The following is a 20,722-nucleotide window of genomic DNA, read 5'->3' as shown; positions in this document are numbered from 1 at the left end:
CGATCGTCTCAGGGAAGCACGCAGGGAGCTCCCTCCCTGTGCGATGCTTCCCTGTACCGCCGGCACACCGCGATCATGTTTGACTGCTCCTGGCACATAGTGCCGGATGTCAGCTGCGATAGTCAGCTGACACCCGGCCGCGATCGGCCGCGCTCCCCCCGTGAGCGCGGCCGATCGCTATGACGTACTATCCCGTCGGTGGGAATTAAGGCCCACCCCACCTCGACGGGATAGTACGTCATATGGGATTAAGGGGTTAAACACATCAGGGGCTCACCAAATGCGACATGGCATCTGCTATTTGTTCCAGCAAATCCTTCCCTTCTGAGCTCTGCCGTGCACCCAAACAGTAGTTTTCCCTTACATATGGGGTATTGGCGTGCTCAGGAGAAATTGCACAACAAATTTTGGGATCCATTTTTTTCCTGTTACCCTTGTGAAAATAAAAAGTTTGGATCCAAAGTAAAAAATTTTTGTGAAAAAAAAGTTAAATGTTTTTTTTCCACATTCCAATAATTCCTGTGAAGCACATGAAGGGTTAATAAACTTTTTGAATGTGGTTTTGAGCAGCTTGAGGAGGGCAGTTTTTAGAATGGTGTCACTTTTGGGTATTTTCTATCATATAGATCCCTCAAATTCACTTCAAATGTGATGTCCCCCCAAAAAAGAGAAGGTTTTGTAAATTTTGTTGGAAAAACTTAATTCATTAAGGTCAAATTTGGCTTGGTCACTAAGGGGTTAAGTGTTTAGACACTTCTTGCACCTCATTCTCCAAGTGGACTTAGTTTAGATGAAAAGCGTGCGCTATGTAAATTCAGCACCGTACTTGCAGAAGATTTATCATTGTCTTCTGCTAGTGTGATAAAATTGGTACATTTTTAGACGTTCAGTCCTAAGTTTCTCTGTCTAAATAGTGGACAGGATTAGTAAATGTGTCTCTTTTATTTTTTAAAACCATATAAGATGTTGGAGCTCATACACAATAGATAGCTGTTGGCAGATCGATGTCTTGGCCAATTGTTCCGCCGGCTTTTATCTCACTCCTCCACACATAGGATCGCTCACTTTGCCTGGTGCTCCTGCGTTCTCTACGAGAGAGCCTGCCAATATCAGGATTTTTGGCTAACATATTAATGTGTATAGGGGTCCTTAATCCTTCTCTTCTAGGACTGTAAACCAAATTTTACAGTGTGAGCTACTTTTGCTTCATGGTGGTGAATAATAAGTCTAATTATCTTATCTCTGTTGTGTCCTTCTCAGTGCATTTCTTGAACTGAAAAATAAACTTAGGAACGAGAAAGCCTTTAAGGAGGAACTGCTATCTGCATTTGGAGATTTTATAGAGGAGCGCTTTCCTCTTCCTGAAGAAGATGGAAGGTCCTTCAAGAAGAAAAAGGTATGGCTGGGATAAAGGTCTTCCCCGTAACATACTAGAATTCTGCAACCCATGGTTAACCTTGCAAAGTCACAAGGTTACTCATGGCTACTTAGCTTTTATTTTCTAGAATTACATTTGCTGTAGTCTCCTGATAGAAGACTGTTACCCAGAGGCTTCCTTTCCAGGGGCTGCAATCTGAAAGTCTTATTTATTGTATTGCACTTCATTCCACCCCTGGCAATACAGTAATGCATTCACTGATGGACGCTGTGCATTAATGTGATATGCTTAGGAAAAATGTGCAATTTCTGACACTTTTAATGCCATCTCTGTCTTTTAGGTGGTCTCGGAAGGTCCACCCCTGCAGTGGGTAACGCTACATGTTATTTTAGAGGTAAAATACTACTTTTATTTCTCCCCTATTTAATCAGACATTGTGTCATGACTGTTGTTGGATTTCCCGGGTCCAGAGGCTCTTTCTCTGTCCCTAATGCTAGGTGCGCCCTAGCTTTCCCTGTTCCCCGGATTACTCTTCTGATGGTGAAGACACAGGGCCACGTACCTGACTTTAGCTCCTGAATCTGCCTTCAGTCTGTAGCCCTTGCCCACCCAGAGAAGAGGGGAGCAGTAGAGTATAGTAATACACCAACCAAACTAAAAAGGTAATACACACAGCGGTGAAGGAAAATACCAGTCATACAAATATACTAACACAAACAACAGAACAGTCACAGATAAATCCACCAAACTCCTTCTACAACAACCATCATCTCCAACCATGCAGCATAAGCTAGCTCTGGAAATGAGTGCTTCCCAGAATATATAGGAGAGGGGAGTGACTAACAGTGAACAGCTGAGAGCCTTAATGCAGGAAGGCTTCCAAGAGCTCTCAACTGAGCAGATTAACCTCTACACTGCTAAAAGAAACCTGCACCATTTAATATGAAGGTCAAGTGCTTCTATTCAGTGCAGGAGTAAGAGAAATCAGACACTGCGGTCTTTTGGTTCCTCTCCGTCTCAGTATTCCCGTGACACATTGGCTTAGTTCACACACTGGTATGAATGCCATTAGAGAAAATGAAGGGGAACCTTTTCTTTTGGAAAGGTTCCCTACATTTCTTTTTCTTCCCTCAGGTCTAATCCATTTTACCATTTTATGTTATAAAACACATACCATTTGCATGGACTGTGACCATCTCTGAACCACTTTAGTCTTAGTCCCAAGTTAACCTAAATAGAACTATACATACAAGATTACAACACTTTAAATAATTTATTTATACTGTAAAGTAAAAACATAGCACATTTACAAGGCCTGTTAGATAAAAAGAATAAATATTACTACTTTAGAGACATAAAGGTCTATGTTCCTTGATCTGATAACGGACATGTAGAGGCACTGATTAATGCCGGATGGGACAGATGCCGATGACAGATGCATGCAAACTGGTAATCAGAAGATACCTGCGGGAACACTCTTGCTGCGGCATCTCTGCTGCCAGAATACATCAGCATCTCCCCACGCTTTGTCAGATCGAGCTGCTACACAAACCATTTAAATGGAATCCATCAACAGGTTTTGCTATGTAATCTGAAGACAGCAGAAGATAGAGGCTGAGACACAGAAATCAGGGATATGTCACTTGTCTAAGTGTGTGCTGTTTACGAACTGTGAAGGATTTATCACTAAGAGATTAACATTGCCGGATTTGTCTGGCAACGCCCCTTCCTGTTATAAGCAGCTCACTGTCTATGGCCTTTGTAGACAGAGGAGCTGGTGTGGGTGGGGTTAGCTTTATCAGTTAAATCTAAAAGCTCTGATTGTATCAGAACGACTGCACTCAGTAATGTAAGTGACACATTGTTGGATTCAGCTTCTCTTTGCCTACATCAGGCTGCTTTCAGATGACGAAGCAAAAACCTGCTGACAGATTCCCTATAAGGTGCATCCCATAAGGTATGTGCACACGGGACGTACACACAGGAATTTCCGGTTTTATTGTCTATATGAAAATCCGCTGCGTAATGCCATTGCAGCACAGTGTATGACATTTTAAGAAACCTCATGCACATGCCACCGAGGATATCAGCAGCTTCAAATAGCTGTCAATTTACGTTACAATGTGTATATTTACCCTTTGCAGTGCGTTGGAAATGTCCCGTATGCATATACCGAAAAAAAAAACAATCAATTACTGGTTCTTAGTCACAGCACAGAGTAAAGCAGTCATGAAGATGTATTATAAGGCCTGGTTCAGACCGCCAAATTAAAAAGTGAGCCAATCAGTTAAAGAAAATGTGGACGTGATTGGCTCTACATTCACGTATGGTTCCAGATGCTGCCTTATATTAAATGTACTTTTCTGGTCCATAAAATGGTCCAAACTAGAGCATGCTGCAATTGGCTTTTTTTTTTACATGGATCATCGGCGCTGGTGAAAAATCACTGTTGTGCACGGCTCCATAGGTCTGTTACGCACATGCTCAGGACACTGACCGAAAATACTACTGTCTGAACCCGGCCTTTCAGTCCTGGAGGTGGAGAGGTACTTTTTTTTTTAAGCCTCCTCTGTGTAGCAGGAATACAGATCCCTTGCCACATGCTGTTCTTGTTTTCATGGCACTGTACATGATTATTGTAGAAGGTTTTATCTGGCACACATTCTTCTTCCCTATGTAGTAGGAGAGTCACATAGAGTCTCGACTCCAGACATTCGCCTTAATGAGCGGAGCCTGCAAAATTATTTTCTTCGTTTTCATGGACACCGAGTTGTGGGTCATTGTGACATGGACTGAGACAAGAGTGACAAGTCTATTAATAAAAGAGAACCTTGTTCTAATGAATCCTCTGATGTACACAGCATCTTTAATAATGTCAAATGACATCATCCTGGGAGTTTTATGATGCGGTAATTCATAACCAGTTACTCATTGCTTCAAAAATTAAGATCTTCAGCTCATAAGCCCTTTTGAGAACGGTAAAGTGAAAAGTGACTTTTAGGTCTAATTCACACGTCCGTGTTTAAAAATGTATGTAAAAAATTGATAGCAGTGTCGCTGTTTTTACCATCATTGTGTCTGCTTTTACAATCAGTGTACAGTCCGTGTGTCCTTTTTTACCATCAGTGTTTTTCACAGGTGGATCAATAAATATATAAATGGCAAAGCTTCTCCTATACAGGCTCGGACTGGCACATAGGGTAACAGGGAAATTCCCCGGTGGGCCGCTGTGCAGATCTGGGTCCTCTACCCCACTGTATGGGCAGTACTTGGCATAATTCACTTCATTCACTCTGTACAGAAAAAAGCAGCATCTCATCATTCATAACCAAACTACCCAGTTTATTATTATACTAGATGGTGGCCCGATTCTAACGCATCGGGTATCCATTGAACAGCAAGGTGGATTGCTGCTGAGGGGAAAAAGGAAAAAAAAAATCTTTAAATCTTCAGCTTATCGAGTGTGAACAAGCTGAGTGTGACCTGAGCGTAAGTGTGAACGGCAATAAGTGTGACTTGTGATTCAGTGACTTTGGATTCAGGGAGTTTCCAAGGGAGTAATTACTGAATTGCTGTCTGTATCTTAAAGGGCCACTGTCACCCCCCTCCAGCCATTATAAACTAAAAGAGCCACCTTGTGCAGCAGTAAGGCTGCATTCTAACAAGGTGGCTCTTTTAGTTTTTGGTTCATGTATTCCGAAAATAAAGCATTTTTAAACTTATCCAAAATACCTGTCTTTGTCCATGGAGGCAGGTCCTCACTCCCCAGCTTGAACCGGTACTCTGCCGTCACTCCAATCTTCAGGGGCTTTCGGCGCCACCCCCATCGCGCTGTTTTAGCTTCAAAACCGGCGCCTGCGCTGTCTACTACTATGTTGTGCAGGCGCAGTAAGCTCTGGCCGTCTGACGTCCCAGCCAGGCTTGCAGACTGCGCCTGTGAGGGAATTGCGGCCACCCACCTTGGGAATCCCTGCCCTGCGTTATGCATTATGCACAGTGCGGGGCTGGGATTCCTAGTCATGCGCACTGCGTGTGTCATCCTGTCACCCAGGTCCCCCGCCTTATAGTGTCTGTTTATTCAGCTGATCGTGTAGGAATTCTGCAAGGTTGGTTCTTTCCCGGCGATTGCTAGGAGGAGGAGGCACGATCAGCTGAATAGACAGACGCTGTAAGGCGGGGGACCTGGGTGACAGGCTGACACACGCAGTGCGCATGCCCAGGAATCCTAGCCCCGCACTGTGCATAATGCATAACACAGTGCGGGGCAGGGATTCCCAAGGTGGGTGGCCGCAATGCCCGCACAGGCGCAGTCTGCAAGCCTGGCTGGGCCGTCAGACGGCCAGAGCTTACTGCGCCTGCACAACACAGTAGTAGACAGCGCAGGCGCCGGTTTTGAAGCTAAAACAGCGCGGAGGGGGCGGCGCCGAAAGCCCCTGAAGATTTGAGTGACTGCAGAGTAGCGGTTCAAGCTGGGGAGTGAGGACCCGCCTCCATGGACAAAGACAGGTATTTTGGATAAGTTTCAAAATGCTTTATTTTCGGAATACATGAACCAAAAACTAAAAGAGCCACCTTGTTAGAATGCAGCATTACTGCTGCACAAGGTGGCTCTTTTAGTTTATAACGGCTGGAGGGGGGTAACAGTGGCCCTTTAATACTTTGCATTTGTTTTTGTTTTTTTGTTTGTTTTTTTTATTTAACGTTTCTGTGTGGTGCAATCCCCATTAGGAAATGTGCTCCACTATTGCTAATGCGATCCAGTGCACATCTTGCCACATGTATGCAGTCCTTGATCAGCCGGTCGAGGGTGCATACTGCTGTGCGAGATGTGAGCACGTTGTGCATTTGGAAGCCCAGATTCTGGATCTAAATGTGCAGCTGGCAACACTGAGATCCATTGACAACATGGAAGGGAGTCTTCTGCTCACTGAGCAGACGCTCAATGGGATAGATGAGGCGGGGGATGGTAGGATGGAGCCGCAGGACAGTGGAGTAGCAAGCTGGGTGACAGTTAGGAAGCGGGTAGAGGGAAGAGTGCCAGGGAGGCTAGTCCTGATCTGGCACACCCCAATAAGTTTACTAAGTTGGCAGATGAGGGGGGTGCCAGTACAGGGGTAGCACTGCTGCAGAAGGGCATGTCCTCTGAAAGCCGGAGGAGTGACTGCTCCAGTAAGGAGGGAAATAGGAGAGCAGGGCAGGACAGACAGGTGCTGGTAGTGGGGGACTCAATTATTAGGGGAACAGATAGGGCAATCTGTCACAAAGACAGGGATCGTCGAACGGTGTGCTGCCTACCTGGCGCTCGAGTCCGACACATCGCTGATCGGGTGGACAGATTACTGGGAGGGGCTGGTGAGGAGCAAGCGTTCATGGTGCACATTGGCACAAATGACAAAGTTAGAGGTAGGTGGAAGGTCCTTAAAGATGATTTCAGGGAATTAGGCTGCAAGCTGAAAGCAAGGACCTCCAACGTGGTATTTTCCGAAATACTGCCTGTACCACGTGCCACGCAAGAGAGGCAACGGGAGATTAGGGAGGTTAATAAGTGGCTCAAGAATTGGTGTAGGAAGGAGGGGTTTGGGTTCCTGCAGAACTGGGCCGACTTCTCAGTTGGCTACAGGCTCTACGCTAGGAACGGGCTGCACCTCAATGGGGAGGGTGCGACTGTGCTGGGGGAGAAAATGGCTAGAAGGTTGGAGGAGTGTTTAAACTAGGAATTGGGGGGGAATGTATTCATTTTATAGGAGGGGAAGATAGTGCAGGTAGAGACCTGGGCACAAATAAGGAAGATGGGGGTGGCGGTGGCATGGGGGTTGGGGTTAGAACAGTTAATAATTTAAGAAAAAATAGAGGTGCAGAGAGGAACATCAAGTGCATGTATGCTAATGCCAGAAGCCTCGCCAACAAAATGGGACGAATTAGAACTAAAGTTGTTGGAGCATAATTATGACATGGTGGGGTAACTGAAACGAGGCTGGATGAGAGCCATGACTGGGCTGTTAACTTGTAGGGTTATAGTCTGTTCAGAAATGACCGAACGGAAAAGCGAAGGGGAGGTGTGTCTCTGTATGTAAAATCATCCTTAAAACCCATCTGGCGTGATAATATAGGTGAATCTAATGAAAATGTAGAATCCCTGTGGGTGGAGATAAGGGGAGGGGGAAAAAATAATAAATTACTGATGGGGGTTTGTTATAAATCTCCAAAAATAATGGAAGCAACGGAGAATATCCTCGTAAAGCAAATAGATGAAGCTGTGACTCAAGGAGAAGTCATTATTATGGGGGACTTCAACTACCCTGAAATAGATTGGGGAACGGAAATCTGCAGTTCCAGCAAAGGTAATCGTTTTTTGACAACTATGAGAGACAATTACCTTTCACAACTGGTTCAGGACCCAACAAGAAGGGGGGCACTGCTAGACCTAATATTAACCAACAGGCCAGACCGCCTATCAAATATAAGGGTTGGAGGTCACTTGGGGAATAGTGATCACAAAATAATAAGTTTTCATGTATCCTTTAATAAGATGTATAGTAGAGGGGTTACTAGGACACTAAACTTCAGGAGGGCAAATTTCCAACGGATGAGAGATGATCTTGGTGCAATTAACTGGGACAATATCCTGAGACATAAAAATACACAAAGAAAATGGGAGACGTTTATTAGCATCCTGGATAGGACCTGTTCACAGTATATACCGTATGGGAATAAACATACTAGAAATAGGAGGAAACCACTATGGCTAAATAGAGCTGTAAGGGGCGCAATAAGGGACAAAAAGAAAGCATTTAGAGAATTAAAGGCAGTAGGTAGTGATGAGGCATTAAATAAATACAAAAAATTGAATAAATTATGTAAAAAGCAAATCAAGGCAGCAAAGACTGAGACAGAGAGACTCATTGCCAGAGAGAGTAAAACAAATCCCAAAATAATATTTAACTACATAAATAGTAAGAAACTAAAACATGATAGTGTTGGCCCCCTTAAAAATAGTCTGGGTGAAATGGTGGATGAGGATGAGGAAAAAGCCAATATGCTTAATGACTTTTTTTCTTCAGTATTTACATAAGAAAATCCCATGGCAGACAAAATGACAAGTGATAAAAATTCCCCATTAAATGTCACCTGCTTAACCCAGCAGGAAGTACGGTGGCGTCTAAAAATCACTAAAATTGACAAATCTCCGGGCCCGGATGGGATCCACCCCCGAGTACTGCAGGAATTAAGTACAGTCATTGATAGACCATTATTTTTAATCTTTAAAGATTTCATAATAACAGGGTCTGTACCACAGGACTGGCGTATAGCAAATGTGGTGCCAATATTCAAAAAGGGGACAAAAACTGAACTCGGTAATTATAGGCCAGTAAGCTTAACCTCTAATGTGGGTAAAATCCTGGAGGGCATTCTAAGGCAGTGGTCCCCAACCTTTCTGACCTTGAGAGCCACATTCAGCTTAGAGAGAGGGTCGCGAGCCACATTCAGCACTGAGAGAAGGTTGCGAGCCACATCCAACTCCCACCCCCTTAAAAGTAGTGTCAACCAAAGCCCCCATTAGAGGTATAATGATAACCAAAGCTTTTCCACAGTAATCACTCCAGAGCAGTACACTGATATCCAGGGGTTCCCACAATACCACCATTTAGTATTCTCCCAACACACTGTCACATCCAGCTTTGAGAACCTCCTCTAACAGGTAGTACAAACCTCCAGCATACCATACCTAAAACACCTCTAAACCCCTAAGACCAGTAAATGTGCATCTAGATCTGCAATTCTGTGCAGGGCTACTCACAAAATTCACCATTTTGAGATGTGGCCTTCATACCTGTTTGCTAGACCTGGAACTAATGCATCAAGCTGGCACACAGTCACGAGCCACAATTCATGGGGCCGCGAGCCACATGTGGCTCCCGAGCTACAGGTTGGGGAGCCCTGTTCTAAGGGATGCTATACTGGAGTATCTGAAGAGGAATAACCTCATGACCCAGTATCAGCACGGGTTTACTAGGGACTGTTCATGTCAGAATAATTTGATCAGTTTCTGTGAAGAGGTAAGTTCCGGACTGGACCAAGGGAACCCAGTGGACGTAGTGTATATGGACTTTTCAAAAGGTTTTGATACGGTGCCACACAAAAGGTTGATACATAAAATGAGAATAATGGGGATAGGGGAAAATATGTGTAAGTGGGTTAAGAGCTGGCTCAAGGATAGGAAACAAAGGGTGGTTATTAATGGAGCACACTCGGACTGGGTCGCTGTTAGCAGTGGGGTACCACAGGGGTCAGTATCGGGCCCTCTTCTATTTAACATATTTATTAATGACCTTGTAGCGGGCATTCAGAACAGAATTTCAATATTTGCAGATGACACTAAACTCTGCAGGGTAATCAATACAGAGGAGGAAAATTTTATATTACAGGATGATTTATGTGAACTAGAAGCTTGGGCTGATAAATGGCAGATGAGCTTTAATGGGGATAAATGTAAGGTCATGCACTTGGGTAGAAGTAATAAGATGAATAACTATGTGCTTAATTCTAAAACTCTGGGCAAAACTGTCAATGAAAAAGACCTGGGTGTATGGGTGGATGACAAACTCATATTCAGTGGCCAGTGTCAGGCAGCTGCTACAAAGGCAAATAAAATAATGGGATACATTAAAAGAAGCATAGAGGCACATGAGGAGAACATAATTTTACCTCTATACAAGTCACTAGTTCAACCACACTTAGAATACTGTGCACAGTTCTGGTCTCCGGTGTATAAGAAAGACATAGCTGAACTGGAGCTCGTGCAGAGAAGAGCGACAAAGGTTATTAGAGGCCTGGGGGGTCTGCAATACCAAGATAGGTTATTACACTTGGGGCTATTTAGTTTGGAAAAACGAACACTAAGGGGTGATCTTATTTTAATGTATAAATATATGAGGGAACAGTACCAAGACCTTTCTGATGATCTTTGTAATTATAGACCTGAGACAGGGACAAGGGGGCATCCTCTACCTCTGGCGGAAAGAAGGTTTAAGTCTAATAACAGACGTGGGTTCTTTACTGTAAGGGCAGTGAGACTATGGAACTCTCTGCCGTATGATGTTGTATTGAGTGATTCATTAATTAAATTTAAGAGGGGACTGGATACCTTTCTGGAAAAGTATAATGTTACAGGGTATATATACTAGATTCCTAGGGGCGTTGATCCAGTCTGATTGCCATATGTGGAGTCGGGAAGGAATTTTTTCCCCCAAAGTGGAGCTTACTATTTGCCACATGGTTTTTTTTTGCCTTCCTCTGAATCAACATGTTAGGGCATGTCAGGTTAGGCTATGGGTTGAACTAGATGGACTTAAAGTCTTCCTTCAACCTTAAAGGGACACTGTCACCTGAATTTGGAGGGAACAATCTTCAGCCATGGAGGTGGGGTTTTTGGGTGTTTGATTCACCCTTTCCTTACCAGCTGGCTGCATGCTGGCTGCAATATTGGAATGAAGTTCATTCTCTGTCCTCCATAGTACACGCCTGCGCAAGGCAATATTGCCTTGCGCAGGCATGTACTACGGAGGACAGAGAGTGAACTTCAATCCAATATTGCAGCCAGCATGCAGCCAGCGGGTAAGGAAAGGGTGAATCAAACACCCAAAAACCCCGCCTCCATGGCTGAAGATTGTTCCCTCCAAATTCAGGTGACAGTGTCCCTTTAATAACTATACTATATCGCACAGGCCACGTAGTATATAGCACAGCCCACGTAGTATATAGCACAGCCCATGCAGTATATAACTCAGGCCACGTAGTATATAACAGCCACGTAGTATATAACACTGCCCTCGTAGTATATAACACAGCTCACGTAGTATATAACACAGCCACGTAGTATATAACACAGCCACGTAGTATATAACACAGCCCACGTAGTGTATAACACAGCCCACGTAGTATATAACACAGCCCACGTAGTATATAACAGCCACGAAACCAATCACCAAAACAACGGATGCACCAGAAAGACCAATTTGGATAAATAGTATTACTTTATTGGTTTAATATCTAGCAGCGATACAATATAAAAAAATGTTTATTATTTAAAAAAATACACATTAATTATTACAAAAAAATACAAAGAAGTGTGCAGCACAGAACGGCATATGAAAATAAATATACGGATGCCCACACGCACATTCAAAAAAATCACATATGTATCCGTGCAAGGTAAGTACTCCCCACAAAGGGGGTATATTAATCCATGAGAGATGAGTGAAACAATAGAAAATATATAAAAAATATATAAAAATGTTTTAATAAAAAACTCCAAATTATTGTGCAATATGTGCAAACAAGTGCTAAGGTGCAATTTAAAGAGAAGTTATTATTTGTTAATAAACACAAGGTGCTAAGTGTTGAAAATAACAACTCCCGGGAAGAAAATTATATAATGATGAATATTACACAGCCACGTAGTATATAACACAGCCACGTAGTATATTGCCAAGCCACGCAGTATATTGCACAGCCACGTAGTATATAGTGCAGAGACGTAGTATATAACACAGGCCACGCAGTATATAACACAGCTCACATAGTATATAACACAGCCACGTAGTATATTGCCCAGCCACGCAGTATATTGCACAGCCACGTAGTATATAGCACAGAGACGTAGTATATAACACAGGCCACGCAATATATAACAGCCCACGTAGTACATAACACAGCCACGTAGTATATTGCCCAGCCATGTAGTATATAACATAGCCACGCAGTATATTGCACAGCCATGCAGTATATTGCACAGCCACGTAGTATATAACACAGCCAACGTAGTATATAACATGGACCATGTAGTATATTAGACAGCCACGTAGTATATTGCCCAGCCACGCAGTTTATTGCACAGCCATGTAGTATATTGCACAGCCACGTAATATATAGCACAGCCACGTAGTATATAATACGGCCCACGTAGTATATAACAGCCACGTAGTATATTGCCTAGCCACGCAGTATATGCCACAGCCACGCAGTGTATTGCACAGACCACGTAGTATATAACACAGCCCACTTAGTATATTGCAATGTGGGCACCATATCCCTGTTAAAAAAAGAATTAAAATAAAAAATAGTTATATACTCACCTTCCGTCGGCCACCTTATCCAGCCCAGGCCTTTAGCGATGCTCCTCGCGACGCTCCGGTCCCGAGAATTGCTTGCGGCAATAACACGTGATGATGTAGCGGTCTCGCGAGACCGCTACGTCATCGGGGATCATTGCCGCAATGCATTCTTGGGACCGGAGCGTCGCGAGGAGTGGGAAAGGCGCCGGAAGGTGAGAATATAATGTTTTTTTATTTTTTTAAATTATTTTTAACATTATATGTTTTTACTATTGATGCTGCATAGGCAGCATCAATAGTAAAAAGTTGGTCACACAGGGTTAATAGCAGCGTTAACGGACTGCGTTATGCCGCGGTGTTACTTAGTCCGTTTAACGGACTGCTAAAACGCTATGTGGGCGCTGACTGGACGCGAATAGGGAGGGGTATGATTGGCCTCATCCTTTTTCTTTTATAATTGGCCCCACTCTGTTCCTGGTTTGATTGGTCCCATCTAGTGATGAGTGAATATACTCGTTACTCGAGATTTCTCGAGCATGCTCGGGGGTTCTCCAAGTATTTTTTAGTGCTCGGAGATTTAGTTTTTATTGCTGCAGCTGATTGATTTATATCGGTTAGCCAGCATAAGTACATGTGGGGGTTGCCTGGTTGCTAGGGAATCCCCACATGTACTTATGATGGCTAACAGATGTAGATCATTCAGATGTAGGTGAGTGTATCTTTTTTTTTATCTTTCCTGATGGGGCACCAGGATACCAGGAACAGGATGGGGCCAATTATAAAAGAAAAAGGTTGGGACCAACATTCCAGGAACAGGATGGGGCCATTTCTACCAGGGATGCCAGAAATATGAATTTGTATTTCCCACCATGCCCATGGGCGAGGAATACAGTGCATATTCGAGGAATACAGTGCATATTCGTTTCTCTTTAGCAGCGGGAACGGGAGTTAGTCGGAGCCGCCGGCTCCAGCGTCCTGTGACCTGATGCTCCACCGAAACCTCTTCCCCACCACAGCCAAAGCCCATACATCCGGACTATAAGATGCACCCCCCATTTTCCTCCACATTTTGGGAGGAAAAAAGTGCGTCTTATAGTCCGAAAAAATAAGGTACTTTGCCAGAGTTGCCGTTTTTGTAGGCAAGAATCACAGCATTTACAAGCTCTTAAGCTAGGCAGATCAATGTATCCGACCAGGTTAAGTGCTCCTGCACTCGCCTGATGCCGCCTCTGTTTGCAGCATCGGAGAGAACACTTTGTCGCTGGTCTGATCTTTCATTCATCAGGACTGCATCGCCTCCACAGCAAGCATGAAGCCGGGAGGCAGAGGAGCGGCGTACTGCTTTAGATTTGTGTTGGGAAGAACACTTTAATGTGATCACATGTAATCTTTATAGTGAGGCCATGAACCATCATCACAGTCTCGTTCTTGCCCTGTGTAACTTTGCTCTTCCATGTAGTAAAGCTGACAACACACACTGTATATCAGAGGTTTAAATGCTTAACTTTTCACTTTGTAACCTAAACTATAAACCTGCAATGAATAAACTGTGAATTATACAGCTGGCCTGAACTTAAGGTCCACTAACAGAGAACGATTATCAGGAATGAACCTTACTTGCAATGCGCCACATTTCATGATATTCGTGCAGTGTAATTTATCTGATGATCACCCAGTGAACAGCTTAAATGATCTTTGGTGAATTAAATTATCTTTTGGATTGCACAAAAAAATCATCCTCGTCAGTGCATCATCCTGTGTAAACAGGTCCTGTTCTGTGGAGAGCAATGGCAGCCTATGCACACAGATCGTCCAGTGCATATCTTAAGTGCTGTCTGCCTGTCTAAATAATTCAACGACATGACAGGTTTACCAGTCATAGTCATTTAACTCTGCGCATAACATAATGTAGATGGACCTTAAAAGTAAGATTTCCAGTTTCGTTTTCCTTGGAGATTTAAGAAACCATGAGGTGAAAATATTCATATTATTATTATTATTATTTATTTTTAGACCTCCATTGTTTTCATGGTGCTGTACATGTAAAAAGGGGTTTACAAAGAAAATACAGATATAATGAATAAACTAACAATGTCAGACTGTAAGAGAAGGGAGAGGGCTGTGTCCTTGCCGGCTTACAGTCAAGATACTGGGGAAGGAGACAGTAGGTTGGGTGGTTGCGGCTGCTTCACTGGTGGTCAAGTGGCAGCAGGTTCATTGAAGGCTGTAACCTTTCTTGAAGAAATGGGTTAGCAAGTTTCATTTGAAAGTTCTGATTGTGGTGAATAGTCAGACTTGTTGAGGTACAGAATTTCCAGAGGATGGGCGATACTTGGGACAAGTCTTGGAGGCGATTGCTTGAGAAACATAGGAGCACGGAGAAGAGAAGACGGTTTTGGGATGACCGGAGGTTACGTGTGCAAAGATATCGATTAGCTTGCAGATATATGAAGGAGAGATTATGGACGGCCTTGTAGGTCAGTGTTAGTAATTTGAATTGGAAGCCAATCAAGGGATTTTCAAAGGGGAGAAGCGGAGTAGTGAGGGAAAAGATTGATAACTCAATCTATGCCTGCACAATTCAACAGGAAGCCACCAGTGACGGCACCAGAAATGTGTCCCAATTTTCTAATAGCCACATAAAAAAAAATGCACTCTACCAAGGGGATGGTGGTCCAACTGTTCCACCTTTTTCAGGAATAGATGTAAATTAGCACCTGAGTCTACTGACACAGCACAATATGGCCAACAAATTGAAGTTTTCACTGTTCAATATAAATTCTTAGAAGTCCATTTGTGTGAGGACATTGTGAGCTGTGTATTACCACAGAGATGTTACTGTAAATGTGCTCTTCTTAATTGATGTTTAAGAATGTAATAAACTCAATTAAGAATTAATTTCACCAGTGAGAGGCTGTAATACACCATGTCCATTCTTATGCTTTAGGGTATGTTCACACGTTCCTGATTTCCATCCTTTTTTTTTCAGGACTGAAACCGCAGCTCTTGGCAGAAAACGCAGGTCCTTTTTTTGGTCCTTTTTTTGTGCTTTTTTGGTGCGTTTTTTGATGCGTTTTTTGATCCTTTTTTTATGCAGTTTTCTATGCAGAGTCTGTGTGTTTTCTAGGAAGTTTTTTTAGGGTTAAAATGGCTGAAAATACCCTAACCCTACCCCTAACCCTAACCCTAACCCTAACCCTATTCTAACCTTAGTGGAAAAAAAAAAAAAAAAATTCTTAATTTTTTTATTGTCCCTACCTATGGGGGTGACAAAGGGGGGGGATGTCATTTACTATTTTTTTATTTTGATCACTGAGATAGGTTATATCTCAGTGATCAAAATGCACTTTGGAACTAATCTGCCGGCCGGCAGATTCGGCGGGCGCACTGCGCATGCGCCCGCCATTTTGCAAGATGGCGGCGCCCAGGGAGAAGACGGCCGGACGGACACCGGGAGGCCGGGTAAGTATAAGGGGGGGAGATTAGGGCACGGCGGGGGCATCGGAGCACGGGGGGGGGGCATCGGAGCACGGGGGTGGGGCATCGGAGCATGGGGGGGTGGGATCGGGGCAGCCACACTCCGCCCACGCACTTCCGCCCGCTTCCCCGCACTTCCTGCTGCAGCGGTTCGGCACCACAAACCGCAATAAAACCCGCAGATATATTTTTGATCTGCGGGTTTTACTGTGGGTTTGACCTCACAATGGAGGTCTATGGGTGCAGAACCGCTGCGGCTCCGAAAAAAAGAAGTGACATGGTACTTCTTTTTTACCGCGGCTATTCAGCGCGGCTTTTTTTCCCGATTCCCGCATCATGTGCACAGTGGTTCCTGTTTTCCATAGGGTACATTGTACTGTACCCTGCATGGAAAACAGCTGCGGAACCGCAGCGGCAAAAACGCTGCGGTTCCGCAGAAAAAAACGCACTGTGTGAACATGGCCTTATACTGACCAGTACCTTCAGTTTACTAGTTTTTATGGAGCAGGACAGAGTTGGACTGCCATCCTTTAGCTGTACATACCGGTATGAAAATTCACAACAGGTTGCGATAACAGAGGGATAGACAAAGCAAATAAAGCTCCCGAGTGCAGCAACGTCACAATGATCCAGGTCCATGAGCTAGCAGAACGCCTCTGGGTTGGTGAGCGTCTGTTATGTTCTGAACACACAGCTGTACAGTAGGTTGGTATTCTTGCTGCACGAGTCTCCATAGTTGCTGCAGCCACTGGATGGAGTGTCCCACCAAAGGATCTTGGTGGCCACACAATGTAGGAAAACGTCTGAGTAAACACGAATATTTTTTGTGTGTCTGCTGGCAGAGATAGTATCCAGAGTATCAAATGTAGAAGAAAAACCTACCATATATACTCGAGTATAAGCCGACCCCCCTACTTTTGCCACAAAAAACTGGGAAAACTTATTGACTCGAGTATAAGCCTAGGGTAGGAAATGCAGCAGCTACCGGTGAATTTCAAAAATAAAAATAGATGCTCCATACCGTTCATTATTGCCCCATAAGATGCTCCATATAAAGCTGTGCCACATATAATGCTGCATACCGTTCATTATTGCCCCATAGATGCTCTGTATAAAGCTGTGCCACATATAATGCTGCATACCGTTCATTATTGCCCCATAGATGCTCTGTATAAAGCTGTGCCACATATAATGCTTCATATTGTTCATTATTGCCCATAGAAGCTCCATATAAAGCTGTGCCACATATATACTCTGCACCTTTCATCATTGCCCCATAGATGTGCCATATAAAACTGTGCCATATAGTGCTCTGCACCGTTCATTATTGCCCCATAGATGCTCCTTATAAAGCTCTGCCATATAGTGCTCTGCACCGTTCATTATTGCCCCATAGATGCTCCTTATAAAGCTCTGCCATATAGTGCTCTGCACCGTTCATTTGTGCCCCATAGATGCTCCTTATAAAGCTGTGCTACCGGTATATATAATGCTGCAATAAAAAAAAAAAATGCCATACTCACCTCTCTTGCTTGCAGCTCCCGGCGTCCCATCCCGGCGTCTCTCCGCACTGACTGTTCAGGCAGAGGGCGGCGCGCACACTATATGCGTCATCGCGCCCTCTGACCTGCACAGACAGTGCGGAGAGACGCCGGGAAGATGGAGCGGCACCCAGCTTGTGGAACAGGGATAGGTGAATATGCGATACTTACCTGCTCCCGGCGTCCCCCTCCTCCCGGACAGCTGGTCTCCGGGTGCCGCAGCTTCTTCCTCTATCAGCGGTCACCGTTACCGCTGATTAGAGAAATGAATATGCGGCTCCACCCTTATGGGAGTGGAGTCCATATTCATTTCTCTAATGAGCGGTCCCACGTGACCGCCGAACAGGGGAAGAGCTGCAGCACCCGAAGACCGTGGGACTGCAGGGACAGCGCCAGGATCGCCGGGACTAGGTGAGTATGCCTCAGCCCTCTCTCCCCCTCACCCGCCGACCTTGCCACAGACCGTGACTCGAGTATAAGCCAAGAGGGGCACTTTCAGCCCAAAAATTTAGGCTGAAAATCTCGGCTTATACTCGAGTATTTACGGTATATTAATAAATACAATGTGTTTTCATCCCTCTGTCTGGGATCTTCATCAGGCAAAATTTGTTTTGTTAATATATATCCTACCTCTGACAGCAGAGCCCTGGTTTCTTAAAAGGGTAAACACACTTGTGAAGAGTGAACGCCCCCAGATAAGGTGTTATCTGATCATACTCAGGTGCTAACCGAGTTCCCCTGCTGCTGTTGAGCCACAACACATGCAGGGAATGCCGAACAAACAGGCATGTGTTGCAGCTGCCAAACAGCCATGAAACATTCAGCCGCAAGAACTCAAACATATTTCTCGAGCACGCCAAAGACATTTAGTTAGCTCCTGAGCACCTTCGCTCATCACTAGTAAACACACACAAAAAATCTTTTCATTCTATAATAGGTGACAGTAGATGGACACAAGGTTGCCTGGGTCATCGTACAACATGTAAGTCAATCATTCAGGTCATTTCAGCATTCGTACAACTAGACTGATCTGTCTGACACTGCATCCTATGTCTCTAAATGTAAACTACTTGTGTCCTGTAGGTGGTGTATTTCCCCCATCGCTATATATTCTCAAGTATTCCAACATACCCCACTTCACTTTCCATTTTTCACCTCTCACCTCCAGGTGGGTGCAGTTTTCTAGGGAGTTGGAAGTTTCGCCCCCAGCAGTTCGCCCCGAGCTACACTTCGCCCCCGAACATTTCTCCCCCAGGTTGTTTCGCCCCCGGATGTTTCGCCCACAGCAGTTCGCCCCCGCACATTTCGCCCCCGGATGTTTCGCCCCCAGCAGTTCACCCCCGGATATTTCGCCCCCGGATGTTTCGCTCCCAGCAGCTCGCCCCTGGATGTTTCGCACCGGATATTTCGCCCCCAGCAGTTTGCCCCCGCACATTTCGCCCCCGCACATTTTACCCTTGGATGTTTCGCACCCAGCAGTTCGCCCCCCCACATTTCGCTCCCGGATCTTTCGCCCCCAGCAGTTCGCCCCTGGATGTTTCACCCCCAGCAGTTCGCCCCCGGATGTTTCGCCCACAGCAGTTTGCCCCCGGATGTTTCACACCCAGCAGTTCGCCCCCGGATGTTTCGCCCCCAGCAGTTCGCCCCCGAATGTTTCGCACCCAGCTTTTTGCCCCTAGATGTTTCAGCCCCAAATTAGGCAGGGAATTTTGGCCTAGTGTTTGAGCCCTAAGACCTCTTTCACAGTAGCCACTTTCCCAAATGCTAAGCACTGGAAAATCGCTAAGAAGATTGCCAATTTTGAATATACTAGATGGTGGCCAGATTCTAACGTATCAGGTATTCTAGAAGGCGCAGCCATGTGGTATGTTGCACAGGTTATGTAGTATATTGTACAGTCCCCCCAGTACATTGCACAGGCCACGTAGTATATTGGCCAGCAGACATAGTATATTGCACTGCCCATGTAGTCTAGGAATGTGGGCACTATATTCATGTTAAAAAAAAAATAATAAAGATATACTCACATCAGGCACGGGCCCTGAAGTCCTCGCGACTCTCTGCAGTGCTTGCGGTGGCTTCCGGTCTGAGCGTAGGACCTGCAATGACGTCGCGGTCACTTGACCGTGACGTCGTCGCAGGTCCTGAACGCATAGCATCGTTCGGACCGGAAGGCACGGCGTGCACCGGAGAGAGGCGTGGAAGACAGCGTGACGTTGGAGGGGGTGAGAATAACTTTTTTTTTTTTATTATTATTTTTAACATTACATCTTTTCACTATTGATGCTGCATAGGCACCATCAATAGCGAAAAGTTGGTCACACAGGGTTAATAGCAGCGTTAACGGAGTGCGGTACACCGCGATCCGTTAACGCTGGCATTAACCCTGTGTGAGCGGTGAGTGCAGGGCAGTGCATTTTTCTGGCAGACTGTGACTGTCGCTGATTGGTCGTGGCAATGGTCGTGTGCGTTTTGCCACGACCAATCAGCGACTTGGATTTACATGACAGACAGACGCCGTGAACAATGAATATACGAATAAAACAGTACTGTCACGCCGTATGCGGCGTTTGGGCAGGACGGCGTACTGGAACCCGCACCTGTTCCTACCACTTTAATGGGGCCCTGGCTTTCCCTTATCTCGGGGGTACCTATAATGGTTAGGAGGCCCGAGACGCCAGCGTATCCCTGTCTCCTGTGCAGGCCCTATAAGTGGCCCCCTCTCCCCCCAGGGAGGAGGACTGCACCAGTGTATAAACACAACAATAAACAGGGTATACAGACAAGGTAACTAAAAGTCTCAAACTCACCAAATGCTCACACAACTACAGAGGGTACACATAGAAGGGAAGTGGAGGAGAAAACTAGGAAGGAAAACAGGTTTAACAAGCAACCAAAACAGCAGACACCAATCTCTGTAATAAACTTCCAAGCTCCAAATATCACTCTCCTTCAACCTCCAAGCCAGGCAGCAGAGCTGATCACTGACACTAGCTGTAGTCAAGGCTGGGTCTATATAGAGGGGGAGATTACAAAAATCCACTTCAGCTGAGAGACCCAGCTCACAGCAACTTAGCAAATAAGGTTAACTCCTGCACTGCTGGCACAAAGCAGCCAGGTCAAAATACAGGAGAAGAGCTTCTGTTCACTGTGTGTGAACGAGACCCAGAGCGCTGCGGTTCTCTCGAACCTCTCTGTCGCGGTAGCCCCGT

General features: G+C 45.0%; 1 protein-coding gene across 1 annotated transcript in view; it reads left to right on the top strand.

The window, feature by feature from the left end:
- CENPK (centromere protein K) overlaps positions 1 to 20,722 on the top strand; it is a 120,324-nt gene that overhangs the window by 91,360 nt on the left and 8,242 nt on the right. The window contains exons 9-10 of the mRNA XM_069749424.1: positions 1,261 to 1,396; positions 1,719 to 1,772. Coding sequence (XP_069605525.1) covers positions 1,261 to 1,396; positions 1,719 to 1,772 — 190 coding nt within the window. The remainder of the gene's footprint in view (positions 1 to 1,260; positions 1,397 to 1,718; positions 1,773 to 20,722) is intronic.

This window comes from Ranitomeya imitator, chromosome 1 (assembly GCF_032444005.1).
Source record: "Ranitomeya imitator isolate aRanImi1 chromosome 1, aRanImi1.pri, whole genome shotgun sequence".
NCBI classification, from domain to species: Eukaryota; Metazoa; Chordata; class Amphibia; order Anura; family Dendrobatidae; genus Ranitomeya; species Ranitomeya imitator.
Note: the sequence above shows the minus strand (reverse complement) of the source record. Positions and strands in the feature narration are given on the sequence as shown.